This window comes from Oncorhynchus clarkii, chromosome 21, assembly GCF_045791955.1.
Source record: "Oncorhynchus clarkii lewisi isolate Uvic-CL-2024 chromosome 21, UVic_Ocla_1.0, whole genome shotgun sequence".
Classification (NCBI taxonomy): domain Eukaryota; kingdom Metazoa; phylum Chordata; class Actinopteri; order Salmoniformes; family Salmonidae; genus Oncorhynchus; species Oncorhynchus clarkii.
In genome coordinates, this window is record NC_092167.1 from 4,785,167 (window position 1) to 4,801,179 (window position 16,013).

The window sequence follows — 16,013 nt, forward strand, 5'->3', positions numbered from 1 at the left end:
TAGAACAGTCTTTACAGTAGTAGATCAGGGTGTATATAGTAGAACAGTCGTTACAGTAGTAGTTCAGGGTGTATATAGTAGAACAGTCTTTACAGTAGTAGATCAGTGTGTATATAGTAGAACAGTCGTTACAGTAGTAGTTTAGTGTGTATATAGTAGAACAGTCATTACAGTAGTATTTCAGTGTGTATATAGTAGAACAGTCGTTACAGTAGTAGATCAGTGTGTATATAGTAGAACAGTCGTTACAGTAGTAGTTCAGTGTGTATATAGTAGTAGTTCAGTGTGTATATAGTAGTAGTTCAGTGTGTATATAGTAGAACAGTCGTTACAGTAGTAGATCAGTGTGTATATAGTAGAACAGTCGTTACAGTAGTAGATCAGTGTGTATATAGTAGAACAGTCGTTACAGTAGTAGTTCAGTGTGTATATAGTAGAACAGTCATTACAGTAGTAGATCAGTGTAGGGGTCGACCGATTAATCTGCATGGCCGATTTCAAGTTATACAATCGGCATTTTGGACACCGATCATGGCCGATTACATTGCACTCCACGAGGAGACTGCGTGGCAGACTGACCACCTGTTATGCGAGTGCAGCAAGGAGCCAAGGTAAGTTGCTAGCTAGCATTAAACTTATTTTATAAAAAAACATCTTAACATAATCACTAGTTAACTACACATGGTTGATGATATTACTAGTTTATCTAGCTTGTCCTGCATTGCATATAATCGATGCGGTGCCTGTTAATTTATCATCAAATCACAGCCTACTTCGCCAAACGGGTGTTTTAACAAGCAAATTCGCGAAAAAAGCACTGTCGTTGCACCAATGTATCTAACCATGAACATCAATGCCTTTCTTAAAATCAATACACAAGTACATTTTTTAAACATGCATATTTAGTTAATATTGCCTGCTTACATTATTTCATTTTAACTAGGGAAATTGTGTCATTTCTCTTACGTTCTGTGCAAGCAGAGTCAGGGTATATGCAGCAGTTTGGGCTGCCTGGCTCGTTGTGAACTGTGTCAAGACCATTTCTTCCTAACAAAGACCGTAATTATTTTGCCAGAATTTTACATAATTATGATTTAACATTGAAGGTTGTGCGTTTGATAAAATACGGAACGGTTCCGTATTTCACTGAAAAAATAAACGTTTTGTTTTTTAAATGATTGTTTCCGGATTTGACCATATTAATGCCATTAGGCTCGTATTTCTGTGTGTTATTATGTTATAATTAAGTCTATGATTTGATATTGGATAGAGAAGTCTGACTGAGCGGTGGTAGGCAGCAGCAGGCTTATAGGCATTCCATTCAAACAGCCCTTTCCTGCGGTTGCCAGCAGCTCTTCACAATGCTTCAAGCATTGCGCTGTTTATGACTTCAAGCCTATCAACTCCCGAGATTAGGCTGGCAATACTATAGTGCCTATAAGAACATCCAATAGTCAAAGGTATATGAAATACAAATGGTATAGAGAGAAGTAGTCATAATTCCTATAATAACTACAACCTAAAACTTCTTAACTGGGAATATTGAAGACTCATGTTAAAAGGAACCGCCAGCTTTCATATGTTCTCATGTTCTGAGCAAGGAACTGAAACGTTAGCTTTCTTACATGGCACATATTGCACTTTTACTTTCTTCTCCAACACTTTGTTTTTGCATTATTTAAACCAAATTGAACATGGGAAAGTTGAGGAGGACAGCTTGTGTAAGAGAAGAGTAAGACAGTGACAGCTAAAGGGAAGAAGACAGGAAGGAAGAGTGCACCAGACAGAGGAGAACACCTCTAGTGATAATCAGAGACAGAGACTGTTCTCACCTCAGTGATCTTGGGGTTGGGGCACTGCGCTGGTTCCTGGGACCGGCACAATTCTCTGTACACACAGGACCTCATGTTGGCACACCACACACAGCTGTATTTGGGGTCGGCATTTTTACACAGGCTGCAGTCCTCACGACCCAGAGAACAGTTATACAACACCACTAAGAGATGGAGAGGAGAGGAAGAGGGAGAGAAGGAGGATAGAGTGAGAGAAGAGAGAGGAGATGGAAGAATAGGAGAGAGGAAGGGGAGAGGAGGAGGATAGAGAGAGAGGAGAAGGTAGAATGGGAGAGAGGAGGAGGGGGAGAGTGAAGAGGGTAGAATGGAGAGAGGAGGAGGGAGAGTATGTAGAGAAGAGCAGGGGAGAGGTGGAGGATAGAGTGAGAGGAGAAGGCAGAATGGGAGAGAGGAGGAGGGGAGAGAGAAGAGGGTAGAATGGAGAGAAAAGGGAGAGTATGTAGAGAGGAGCAGGGGGAGAGGTGGAGGAGAGAGAGAGGAGAGAGAGGAGAGGGTAGAATGGGAGAGAGGATGGGGGAGAGAGATGAGGGTATAATGGGAGAGAGGAGGATTGAGAATATATAGAGACGAGAAGGGGAGAGGTGGAGGATTGAGAGAGGAGAGGGTAGAATGGGAGAGAGGAGTGGGGGGAGAGAAGAGGGTAGAATGGGAGAGAGGAGGAGGGAGAATATAGAGAGACGAGAAGGGGGAGAGGTGGAGGATTGAGAGAGGAGAGGGTAGAATAGGAGAGAGGAGGGGGGAGAGAGAAGAGGGTAAAATGGGAGAGAGGAGGAGGGAGAGCAGGTAGAGAAGAGCAGGGGAGAGGTGGAGGATAGAGAGAGGAGAGAGAGGAGAGGGTAGAACGGGAGAGAGGAGGAGGGGGAGAGAAGCAGGGGGGGTGGTTGAGAGAAGGGGAAAGAGATCAAACAACGACTCCATACCAATAACCCACCAGTCTGTACAGGGTTCACATAAGTGTGAACTTTGTCCCAAAAAGGTATGAATAATAATAATGGCTGAATATTAAACATGTCCAATACTGGGGTTATCCAACGCAGGTCCATTAAGGTGAAACAGTTTGAGCAGAATAATCCTGGCTGTATTTTATTTATTTTACCTTTATTTAACTAGGCAAGTCAGTTAAGAACAAATTCTTATTTTCAATGACTGCCTAGGAACAGTGGGTTAACTGCCTGTTCAGGGGCAGAAAGACAGATTTGTACCTTGTCAGCTCGGGGATTTGAACTTGCAACCTTCCGGTTATTAGTCCAACGCTCTAACCACTAGGCTACCCTGCCGCCCAAACAGACAGTTGTTTGAACAGTGCATTGAACAGCAGCGCTGCATCAACTCCAGTGTGTCAGACGGTCTGACTCACCAGTCAGAGTGCTGTCAATCTTCTTCTCTGTGTCTCGGTCTTTGATGTGGAAGGACACATTGACCTCCTGCTCCTTGTCGTAGGCAAACTAACACACAGGATAACAGAGAAAACTGACGTCTGAGTTACTGAGGGCCAGAGACATGTCAAAACACACTTCCTGGCTCGCTCTTTTTCTCACTCACACAGGACCCCCCCACCACACACACACACACACACACACACACACCAACACACACACACACATACCAAGGTTTCTGTTAGCTGGTTATAGCTGGCTTTTGGACCATTAAAAATCTGACCCAGAGTCTGTTTGGAATAGGCAATTTCTTTCTTGCACAGAATCACAAGCTGACCAATAGGTCAACTGTTCTATTATGGGGGATATTAGATTGACAGGCTGGTGATTCTGCTGTTCTTTACTCGTCTTGTTGTCTGAGGAAAAGTCGGCGTGGACAGTTATTCTATCACCTTCAACGTGAGCATCGTTGCATGTTCTGTTACGATGAAGTACCATTATGTAAATGTTATTTCTGTCATTCTGAGCACCGTGGGTGGACGCCCTAATCAGGTTACCACCCTAACCCTAACCACCCAATGCATATGGGTCCAGAAAACTTCTCAAACGTCCTAAATTATAATACTTCCTGTCAAATATCCAGCACCACATTTTCCTAACAAAAACACTGACATGCACGCATGTACACACAATCCGCACACAACATAGCTTTTAACTCCATACTGGCAGCCTCTCAAACTCAGTATGAAAACAGATGGGTGGAGAGACAGAGAGAGAGACAGAGAGAGAGACAGAGAGGGTTAGAGTACTGGCTGGAGGTGAATGTCTTTGGGACTGAGGGAAAAGACTTGTACTGCTCATGTGGGGCGCTGGGATGTAAAACCTGTGTTGTCTCAACTAGAGGTGGATATTACTGACCTCATAACCCTTGAAGTTGAACTTTAACCCCTCATTAAAGGTGAACTCTTCCTCCGTGTGTTTCATGAGCTCCGTGCCAATTTTAAACGTGTGATCCTGGAGAGAGAGAGAGAGACAGACACAGGACAAGAGAGAGAGAGACAGAGACACACACAAGACAAGAGAGAGACAGAGACACACACAGGACGAGAGAGAGAGAGACAGAGATGCACACAGGACAAGAGATGCACACAGGACAGAGATGCACACAGGACAGAGATGCACACAGGACAGAGATGCACACAGGACAGAGATGCACACAGGACAGAGATGCACACAGGACAGAGATGCACACAGGACAGAGATGCACACAGGACAGAGATGCAAACAGGACAGAGATGCACACAGGACAGAGATGCACACAGGACAGAGATGCACACAGGACAGAGATGCACACAGGACAGAGATGCAAACAGGACAGAGATGCACACAGGACAGAGATGCACACAGGACAGAGATGCACACAGGACAGAGATGCACACAGGACAGAGATGCACACAGGACAGAGATGCACACAGGACAGAGATGCACACAGGACAGAGATGCACACAGGACAGAGATGCACACAGGACAAGAGATCATGTATATTAGAATGAGTAGAAGTCAGTCAGGCAGTCAGGCACAATGAACCATATTAGATAAACAGTACTGTACATGATCTAATAGTGAATGAGGAAGAAAAGAGGATGTACTCTCATTAGAGGAACAGCCAAGTTAATCATCAATGATAGACGATGACTAAATAGAGGTGTCTGAAATGTCATCTTAGTCCCTACCGTGAACCCAAAATGGCACCCTATTCCCTACAGTAAACCCAAACTGGCACCCTATTCCCTACAGTAAACCCAAACTGGCACCCTAGTCCCTACAGTAAACCCAAAATGGCACCCTACTCCCTACAGTGAACCCAAAATGGCATCCTGCTCCCTACAGTGAACCCAAAATGGCACCATATTCCCTACAGTAAACCCAAACTGGCACCATATTCCCTACAGTGAACCCAAAATGGCACCCTATTTCCTACAGTGAACCCAAACTGGCACCATATTCCCTACAGAAAACCCAAAATGGCACCCTATTCCCTATATCGTGCACTCAAATGGCACCCTATTCCCTAAGTAGTGCACTCAAATGGCACCCTATTCCCTAAGTAGTGCACTGTATAGGCAATATGGCGTAATTTGGGACGCAAGCCTAAGAGCTGTGTCTATCTCACCTTGTAAATGTCCAGGTTCTTCCCTTGGAAGCTGATGGGGATGAGGTAGCCTACAGGGATGAGATGAGGGTCTGGGTTCTCAAACTGAGGACAGCTATCAGCCTGGAGGGAGAACAGAAGGTAGCTGGTTTAATCAGACAGAGAGAGAGAGAGAGAGAGAGAGAGAGAGAGAGAGAGACAGAGAGAGAGACAGAGAGAGAGACAGGGAGAGACAGAGAGAGAGACAGAGAGAGAGAGAGACAGAGAGAGAGACAGAGAGAGAGAGAGACAGAGAGAGAGAGAGACAGAGAGAGAGAGAGACAGAGAGAGAGACAGAGAGAGAGACAGAGAGAGACAGAGAGAGAGAGACAGAGAGAGAGAGACAGAGAGAGAGAGACAGAGAGAGAGAGACAGAGAGAGAGAGACAGAGAGAGAGAGACAGAGTGAGAGAGACAGAGAGAGAGAGACAGAGAGAGAGAGAGAGAGAGAGAGAGACAGAGAGAGAGAGACAGAGAGAGAGAGACAGAGAGAGAGACAGAGAGAGAGACAGAGAGAGAGAGACAGAGAGAGAGAGAGAGAGACAGAGAGAGAGACAGAGACAGACAGAGACAGAGACAGAGAGAGAGACAGAGAGAGAGACAGAGAGAGAGACAGGGAGAGACAGAGACAGAGAGAGAGAGAGACAGAGAGAGACAGAGAGAGAGAGAGACAGAGAGAGAGAGAGACAGAGAGAGAGAGAGACAGAGAGAGAGACAGAGAGAGAGACAGAGAGAGAGAGACAGAGAGAGAGAGACAGAGAGAGAGAGACAGAGAGAGAGAGACAGAGAGAGAGAGACAGAGAGAGAGAGACAGAGAGAGAGAGACAGAGAGAGAGAGAGACAGAGAGAGAGAGACAGAGAGAGAGAGACAGAGAGAGAGAGACAGAGAGAGAGACAGAGAGAGAGACAGAGAGAGAGACAGAGAGAGAGAGACAGAGAGAGAGAGAGAGAGACAGAGAGAGAGACAGAGACAGACAGAGACAGAGACAGGCAGACATACAGACAGACAGACAGACAGACAGACAGACAGACATACAGACAGGCAGACAGGCAGACAGGCAGACAGGCAGACAGACAGACAGACAGACAGACAGACAGACAGGCAGACAGACAGGCAGACAGACAGGCAGACAGACAGACAGGCAGACAGGCAGACAGGCAGACAGGCAGACAGACAGGCAGACAGACAGGCAGACAGACAGGCAGACAGACAGGCAGACAGACAGGCAGACATACAGCCAGGCAGACAAACAGGCAGACAGGCAGATATACAGCCAGACAGACATACAGACAGACATACAGGCAAACAGACAGACATACAGGCAAACAGCCAGACATACAGGCAAACAGCCAGACATACAGGCAGACATACAGGCAGACAGACATACAGGCAGACAGACATACAGGCAGACATACAGGCAGACATACAGGCAGACATACAGGCAGACATACAGGCAGGCAGACATACAGGCAGATATACAGCCAGACATATAGGCAGACAGACATACAGGCAGGCAGACATACAGGCAGACAGACATACAGGCAGACAGACATACAGGCAGACAGACATACAGGCAGACAGACATACAGGCAGACAGGCAGAGAGACATAGAGACATACATACAGACATGCATACAGGCAGGCAGGCAGACATACAGGCAGACAGACATACAGGCAGACATACAGACATACAGGCAGACATACAGACAGGCAGACAGACATACAGGCAGACAGACAGGCAGACAGACATACAGGCAGACAGACATACAGGCAGACAGACATACAGGCAGACAGACATACAGGCAGACAGGCGGAGCTTGCCAGTTGCCACCTATAAGCCAGAAAGTCGGTAACAGATACAAGCTGGCTCAGAGACAATAGCTCTTCATCAATTAATCTTCCTTCACTTCCTCACGTCCTCTCTTCTGGCCTGCTTTTCAAAAGGTATTGGACCTTCTTCTTGAGGAGGCGGGGAGAGAGGACACAAGGAGTTGTGGAAAGACAAAAGGAGATTGAGCCAAACTGTGTAGTTCACTGAGACAGGGCTTCCTCCTACTTGTTGGGCTTTGACGATGTGAGCTCCATCTACAGAGACATCTCTGTCACTGCAGGTGTGGTCCTGGGCATTCCACTGGCACTGCCACTCACTGGTCACACATGCTATACACCTGGGGACAATCAACCAATAGAAGGAAGAGATAAGGAATCAGAGTTTATATAGCCAATGAGAACAGAAAGGTGTTCGGTGTAAAATGACTGAACAGAATAACAGTCAGAAAAGCGTCATTAACAGGTTGTCTCCATAAAGCAGTGGTCACCCACGGGTCCATCTTCAAGGCATTCCTAGTCGATCACCTTGCACTCCTATTGGTCTTACAGTTCTGCTGGATAGGCAAAGTGTTCCAACCATTTCATTTGTCTGAAGGGACAAACTCCACGACCAGAGAAAGACAAACAGTTGCTGTTTTTATGAGTGAGTTCTTTAAGCTTTTATTCAGTACTGTCAACACTGTTTTTATGTAACACTTTTACAAAACATAAATGTGCGTCTCCCTACTTCCACTCGTGCTGAGTAGCCGTGTATCAACAGGCCTGCTGTTTAATTATCAGCAGCTCGTCACGTCTATTTCAATATCCAGGAATATTTCACTTTTCTGGTCATAGGAACATCATGAATTAGAGCATGAGGCAGAAATAATGTGGTGCGACTTGAGTTTGGCCATCAGGTGGAAGACGGTGTCCCCTCTCTATTGGTCAGCCTCACCGGAGGAAAGGAGAAAGCAGGGACTATGAGAGGTGGACCCTCTCTATTGGTCAGCCTCACCGGAGGAAAGGAGAAAGCAGGGACTATGAGAGGTGGACCCTCTCTATTGGTCAGCCTCACCGGAGGAAAGGAGAAAGCAGGGACTATGAGAGGTGGACCCTCTCTATTGGTCAGCCTCACCGGAGGAAAGGAGAAAGCAGGGACTATGAGAGGTGGACCCTCTCTATTGGTCAGCCTCACCGGAGGAAAGGAGAAAGCAGGGTCTATGAGAGGTGGACCCTCTCTATTGGTCAGCCTCACCGGAGGAAAGGAGAAAGCAGGGTCTATGAGAGGTGGACCCTCTCTATTGGTCAGCCTCACCGGAGGAAAGGAGAAAGCAGGGACTATGAGAGGTGTCCCCTCTCTATTGGTCAGCCTCACCAGAGGAAAGGAGAAAGCAGGGACTGGACGCTCCGCTGCGCTCTCCCTCCGCTGAGACTGACCATCAGTCCAGTAAAATAAAAAAGAGAATTATTTCAATTTATGCTCAGCAGAGCCTCGCAAATGATACAACTGATCTATTCTGTTATCAAAGCTCGAGTTTTGAAATATAGCATGGTCTGAGAAGAACAATAGTCAGGAAGGCATAAAGCCAATATGTTGTGATAATGTAATAGACCTACACAACAGTTTTTATTAGGTTACTGTTGTATAGGCTTACATTATTAAGTCCTGTTTATAAAGAATATCTGAGTGGTGGATCTCGGCTTGGAAAGTGATCTTGCCTCAGAAAAGGTTGGTGACCAATAAGGGTTTTACTGGGGACACTTACGGCGTGTTCCTGGACTTCCTGCCGGTGGCGGCACAGTTGTAGAACTTGTATTCACTGGACGTCACCTCGATGCCGTCGTTGACCAGGATCTTCACCTGCACCGTCACAAAGTCTGAACGCAATACGACAGAATGTCAGTTACCACAGTCCACTGCTCTGAGAAGAAATATTAGCCTGGTCACCTGACTGGTTCTGTACTGAATAAAACACATCGTTGCCTTGTTCGGCAAGACAAAGACAAGTTAGTTAAAGAAACAGACTGATATCTCCAGGCTTAAAAACAGTATACAGGACCCATCTACCACCCAAGGAGCTAAGGACCGGGGTTAGGACCAGTATTCAGGAGAACTCACCCTGCTTGTCAGGTGTAGAGGGGATGTTCACAGGGTCAGGGAGGGCACAGATCACCTTCTGGTCCATCACCACAGCTTCACTAGTGTCCGAACCAAACCTGCACTTGATAATGTCAGAAGGGCCGATCTTGGGGAGGGAGGGGATGTAGATTTCAACCTGGACAGGACAGAAACAGAGGTTTTTGAGGAGTGTGAGAGAGAGACAGAAACCAAGAGTGAGAGAGAAACAAGAGAATAAACTTCCTCTTAAATACAAAGAGGTCCATTGAGGAAATGCAATTATGTTTCAAGTCACAGGAATGGTTATGTGACAAAAACTCAAGTTCCTGGAGAGAATTGAGATGAAATGAAGTGAAATAAAGGAAGTGACTGATATTCAGGTCTACAGTTTAAAATGTACACAGTTCATTAATCCAGAACTGACCCAGAAAACGAATTTCTGTCTGTGTGTGTGTGTGTGTGTGTGTGTGTGTGTGTGTGCGTGCGTGCGTGCGTGCGTGTGCGTGTGTGTGTGTGTGAGTGAGTGAGAGAAATGCACTGGAAGGGAGCAGAGCTTAAAGGAATTGACTAGAGTTAAACTCAGGATGAATGAATTCAGAATGAAGGGATGAGGGATCTTTCACACTGGAGAAGACAGCTGCCAATGACAGGGAACGTAGACATGTACACTCAACCACTCAGTACCTGCTCGGTCTTCCTACAGCTGAGGTTGGGTGGGTTAAAGGCCTGGATCTGAACACACTGCTGGTTGGGGCTCCACAGCCATGTGTTGTCATCCTCAGCCCTGGGACAGTCTCCCTTCCTGGTACACCTGGAGGAGAAGAGACCAGTCACACTCTGGACTACAGCTAACCCTGGACTACAGCTAACCCTGGCCTACAGCTAACCAGGAGTCTGGACTCCAGCTAACCAGGAGTCTGGACTCCAGCTAACCAGGAGTCTGGACTCCAGCTAACCAGGATTCTGGACTCCAGCTAACCAGGATTCTGGACTCCAGCTAACCAGGAGTCTGGACTACAGCTAACCAGGAGTCTGGACTACAGCTAACCAGGAGTCTGTACCTGTATCCAGGCCCAGTTCCTCACTGATAGGAGCTCAAGAGAGAAAATAGTCCTGGACCATCTATAACAGGATAAATCAGTACTAAGCTCATAAGACATTTATATGTTACATTGTATTATTCATTGAAAAGATCAATGAGCAGCAGGAAATATTGCAGCTATAACCAATGTTTCCCCAAAGAATTGTCACTGAGCAAATTTCAAGTCTGCTTGACTTCCAGCGCGCGTTACTGTGAACACTGAGGCTGTACCTGCTTTAAGTTACAGTTTTAAACAGTGACTATGTAGGCTACTGTGGCTATTTGATCATAATGTAGGCCTACCAGAGTGGCCTACCATCAAAAACATGGAGAACATTCATTGAACACCACATATTTTAACATGGAAATAGCTGTTCTATCATTCAGCCTACAGTAGCAGCCAATGTGTGGTGTTCAATGTAGGTCTACATTCCATGAGACTTCTGAAAAAACATACAGGGCTTGACATGAACCTGTTCATCCACTTGTCCTTCAGACAAGGAGGGGACTGAAAATGTTGTGTTGATGCGAAAAGCACTTTTCTAAATAAAATGCATTATTATTCCCATACCATTATTACAGAGTATCAGACAAATTACGCTACCCTCTGCCTATTGGCTACTTGGCTTATTCAAGCCTGTCTCAAAATACAACACTGCCCCTTTAAGACAAAAAAAAGGAATCTGGACTACAGCTAACCAGGAGTCTGGTCTCATGGCTTTTCAAAGATGGCTAGAAATGTACAGGTTGTGTGCTCCTGTAGGAAGCAATCCCTCCCCTATCGTCCCCTATCGTTGACTACAAATGATCTATAACTGGGATAATAACTCACTAACTAGCAAAGGACATGAACAAATGTGCCACATGTGGCTACATGCAGCTCTGATTGGTTAAGGAGCACCGGTCTGTGTAGAGTACAGCTCAGCCGTGCCTGTCCATGCAATACAATCCGACACCGTGCGTTCTGCCTCGGTATGTTGCATTGAAAGCGTGGATTCAATCACAATTCCCACAGTAAAGGGAAACGTTGATAGTGTTAACTAAAAGTCTAGAAAGTTGAGTAAAGTTGAATCTAGTGCCTCTCTGCGCCGGGCTGGTATTTCTTCTTCGCGACAGTCCGAGAGGAGCTGCACCCTGCTTAGAGGGAACATTGGCTATAACTGGGACTGTACTCACTTGCCCTCCAGCACACACCAGCCACAGTAGGGGTCTTTCTGTGCCACACAGGACTGGCAGTCTGTCTTCAGGTGGCACGCCTGCACTGGCACCTTGGTGATCTATGAGCAAAACAAAAACGTCTGATTCAAACATGGCTTTGATACGGTACTAACCTAAATGCATGGAACGCCTCACACTGATGAAAATCTATGCTATGGAATAAAGTTCCACGTTAAGATCACGGCTCACCTTCTTCTCTGTGGTGATGTAGAGGTGTGTGAGGCTGGTGTCAAACAGCAGGTTCTTGTTGACCTTGTCCCCGGTGTTCTCCCCAGGGGCGCGGCCGTACACCTCTGGACTGGTCGACAGGTGCAGCTTCAACACCTACGTTGCACGAGCAGAGAGAAGACAGAGAAGGCGGCCGGGTCGATGCAGAAGACGTTAGTCAACTATTAAGGAAAATACATTCAACTCAGAGCAGCCTATTGAATAACATTCCAGCAGGACGAGGTTCTGTCCAGCAGACGCTCTTATGTAGAGCAGCCTATTGAATAACATTCCAGCAGGACGAGTTTCTGTCCAGCAGACGCTCTTATGTAGAGCAGCCTATTGAATAACATTCCAGCAGGACGAGGTTCTGTCCAGCAGACGCTCTTATGTAGAGCAGCCTATTGAATAACATTCCAGCAGGACGAGGTTCTGTCCAGCAGACGCTCTTATGTAGAGCAGCCTATTGAATAACATTCCAGCAGGACGAGGTTCTGTCCAGCAGACGCTCTTATGTAGAGCAGCCTATTGAATAACATTCCAGCAGGACGAGGTTCTGTCCAGCAGACGCTCTTATGTAGAGCAGCCTATTGAATAACATTCCAGCAGGACGAGGTTCTGTCCAGCAGACGCTCTTATGTAGAGCAGCCTATTGAATAACATTCCAGCAGGACGAGGTTCTGTCCAGCAGACGCTCTTATGTAGAGCAGCCTATTGAATAACATTCCAGCAGGACGAGGTTCTGTCCAGCAGACGCTCTTATGTAGAGCAGCCTATTGAATAACATTCCAGCAGGACGAGTTTCTGTCCAGCAGACGCTCTTATGTAGAGCAGCCTATTGAATAACATTCCAGCAGGACGAGTTTCTGTCCAGCAGACGCTCTCATGTAGAGCAGCTTGTAGTCAGTGCATTTAACTAAGGGAGGTGAGACCAACCACATAGCACAGTCAGTGCATTTAACTAAGGGAGGTGAGACCAACCACATATCACAGTCAGTGCATTTAACTAAGGGAGGTGAGACCAACCACATAGCACAGTCAGTGCATTTAACTAAGGTAGGTGAGACCAACCACATAGCACAGTCAGTGCATTTAACTAAGGGAGGTGAGACCAACCACATATCACAGTCAGTGCATTTAACTAAGGGAGGTGAGACCAACCACATATCACAGTCAGTGCATTTAACTAAGGGAGGTGAGACCAACCACATAGCACAGTCAGTGCATTTAACTAAGGTAGGTGAGACCAACCACATAGCACAGTCAGTGCATTTAACTAAGGTAGGTGAGACCAACCACATAGCACAGTCAGTGCATTTAACTAAGGGAGGTGAGACCAACCACATAGCACAGTCAGTGCATTTAACTAAGGGAGGTGAGACCAACCACATAGCACAGTCAATGCTTTCCTCAAGTAAAAACTTTCTTCCAAAAACCAGCGATTAACAAAACCAGTTACAGTGCTAGTAAGAAAGACTAGTGTGATTGGTAGCTAGCAGTGACAGGTCAATAGTAAGGTGGTAGCTAGCAGTGACAGGTCAACAGTAAGGTGGTAGCTAGTAGTGACAGGTCAACAGTAAGGTGGTAGCTAGCAGTGACAGGTCAACAGTAAGGTGGTAGCTAGCGGTGACAGGTCAACAGTAAGGTGGTAGCTAGCAGTGACAGGTCAACAGTAAGGTGGTAGCTAGTAGTGACAGGTCAACAGTAAGGTGGTAGCTAGCAGTGACAGGTCAATAGTAAGGTGGTAGCTAGCAGTGACAGGTCAACAGTAAGGTGGTAGCTAGTAGTGACAGGTCAACAGTAAGGTGGTAGCTAGTAGTGACAGGTCAACAGTAAGGTGGTAGCTAGTAGTGACAGGTCAATACTAAGGTGGTAGCTAGCAGTGACAGGTCAATACTAAGGTGGTAGCTAGCAGTGACAGGTCAACAGTAAGGTGGTAGCTAGTAGTGACAGGTCAATACTAAGGTGGTAGCTAGTAGTGACAGGTCAACAGTAAGGTGGTAGCTAGTAGTGACAGGTCAACAGTAAGGTGGTAGCTAGTAGTGACAGGTCAACAGTAAGGTGGTAGCTAGTAGTGACAGGTCAACAGTAAGGTGGTAGCTAGTAGTGACAGGTCAACAGTAAGGTGGTAGCTAGCAGTGACAGGTCAACAATAAGGTGGTAGCTAGCAGTGACAGGTCAACAGTAAGGTGTTAGCTAGTAGTGACAGGTCGATAGTAAGGTGGTAGCTAGTAGTGACAGGTCAACAGTAAGGTGGTAGCTAGCAGTGACAGGTCAACAGTAAGGTGGTAGCTAGTAGTGACAGGTCAACAGTAAGGTGGTAGCTAGTAGTGACAGGTCAACAGTAAGGTGGTACCTAGCAGTGACAGGTCAACAGTAAGGTGTTAGCTAGTAGTGACAGGTTGATAGTAAGGTGGTAGCTTGTAGTGACAGGTCAACAGTAAGGTGGTAGCTAGTAGTGACAGGTCAACAGTATGGTGGTAGCTAGTAGTGACAGGTCAACAGTAAGGTGGTAGCTAGTAGTGACAGGTCAACAGTAAGGTGGTAGCTAGTAGTGACAGGCCAACAGTAAGGTGGTAGCTAGCAGTGACAGGTTAACAGTAAGGTGGTAGCTAGTAGTGACAGATCAACAGTACGGTGGTAGCTAGTAGTGACAGGTCAACAGTAAGGTGGTAGCTAATAGTGACAGGTCAACAGTAAGGTGGTAGCTAGTAGTGACAGGTCAACAGAAAGGTGGTACCTAGCAGTGACAGGTCAACAGTAAGGTGGTAGCTAGTAGTGACAGGTCAACAGTAAGGTGGTAGCTAGTAGTGACAGGTCAACAGTAAGGTGGTAGCTAGTAGTGACAGGTCAACAGTAAGGTGGTAGCTAGTAGTGACAGGTCAACAGTAAGGTGGTAGCTAGTAGTGACAGGTCAACAGTAAGGTGGTAGCTAGTAGTGACAGGTCAACAGTAAGGTGGTAGCTAGTAGTGACAGGTCAACAGTAAGGTGGTAGCTAGTAGTGACAGGTCAACAGTAAGGTGGTAGCTAGCAGTGACAGTTCAACAGTAAGGTGGTAGCTAGCAGTGACAGGTCAACAGTAAGGTGGTAGCTAGTAGTGACATGTCAACAGTAAGGTGGTAGCTAGTAGTGACAGGTCAACAGTAAGGTGGTAGCTAGTAGTGACAGGTCAACAGTAAGGTGGTAGCTAGTAGTGACAGGTCAATAGTAAGGTGGTAGCTAGTAGTGACAGGTCAACAGTAAGGTGGTAGCTAGTAGTGACAGGTTAACAGTAAGATGGTAGCTAGCAGTGACAGGTCAACAGTAAGGTGGTAGCTAGTAGTGACAGGTTAACAGTAAGGTGGTAGCTAGTAGTGACAGGTTGATAGTAAGGTGGTAGCTAGTAGTGACAGGTCAACAGTAAGGTGGTAGCTAGTAGTGACAGGTCAACAGTAAGGTGGTAGCTAGTAGTGACAGGTTAACAGTAAGATGGTAGCTAGCAGTGACAGGTCAACAGTAAGGTGGTAGCTAGTAGTGACAGGTTAACAGTAAGGTGGTAGCTAGTAGTGACAGGTTGATAGTAAGGTGGTAGCTAGTAGTGACAGGTCAACAGTAAGGTGGTAGCTAGTAGTGACAGGTTGATAGTAAGGTGGTAGCTAGTAGTGACAGGTCAACAGTAAGGTGGTAGCTAGTAGTGACAAGTCAACAGTAAGGTGGTAGCTAGTAGTGACAGGTCAACAGTAAGGTGGTAGCTAGTAGTGACAGGTCAACAGTAAGGTGGTAGCTAGTAGTGACAGGTCAACAGTAAGGTGGTAGCTAGCAGTGACAGGTCAACAGTAAGGTGGTAGCTAGCTGTGACAGATAATCTGCAAACCAACGGCTCTTTTTGAACGGCTGTTTTGGGGGAACGTCGAGAACTGAATCTCATCTGTGAAAGAGCTTTTAATGTGTCTCCCTGATTGGCTCCCTCTTGACAACCATTATCTGGAATTCAGTTAGAGAAACATTCTCTGAAGATGGTAACTCCTCAACCATTATCTGGAGTTCAGTTAGAGAAACATTCTCTGAAGATGGTAACTCAACCATTATCTGGAGTTCAGTTAGAGAAACATTCTCTGAAGATGGTAACTCCTCAACCATTATCTGGAGTTTAGTTACAGAAACATTCTCTGAAGATGGT

General features: G+C 46.2%; 1 protein-coding gene across 1 annotated transcript in view; it reads right to left on the reverse strand.

Moving 5' to 3' along the window:
• LOC139379652 (plexin-B2-like) overlaps window positions 1–16,013 on the reverse strand; it is a 175,625-nt gene that overhangs the window by 38,787 nt on the left and 120,825 nt on the right. Inside the window, exons 7-16 of the mRNA XM_071122465.1 lie at window positions 11,836–11,970; window positions 11,605–11,705; window positions 10,032–10,158; window positions 9,348–9,504; window positions 8,995–9,106; window positions 7,476–7,587; window positions 5,403–5,504; window positions 4,148–4,243; window positions 3,211–3,298; window positions 1,833–1,996 (exon numbers count right to left, since the gene is read on the reverse strand). Of these exons, the coding sequence (XP_070978566.1) occupies window positions 1,833–1,996; window positions 3,211–3,298; window positions 4,148–4,243; window positions 5,403–5,504; window positions 7,476–7,587; window positions 8,995–9,106; window positions 9,348–9,504; window positions 10,032–10,158; window positions 11,605–11,705; window positions 11,836–11,970 (1,194 nt within the window). The remainder of the gene's footprint in view (window positions 1–1,832; window positions 1,997–3,210; window positions 3,299–4,147; window positions 4,244–5,402; window positions 5,505–7,475; window positions 7,588–8,994; window positions 9,107–9,347; window positions 9,505–10,031; window positions 10,159–11,604; window positions 11,706–11,835; window positions 11,971–16,013) is intronic.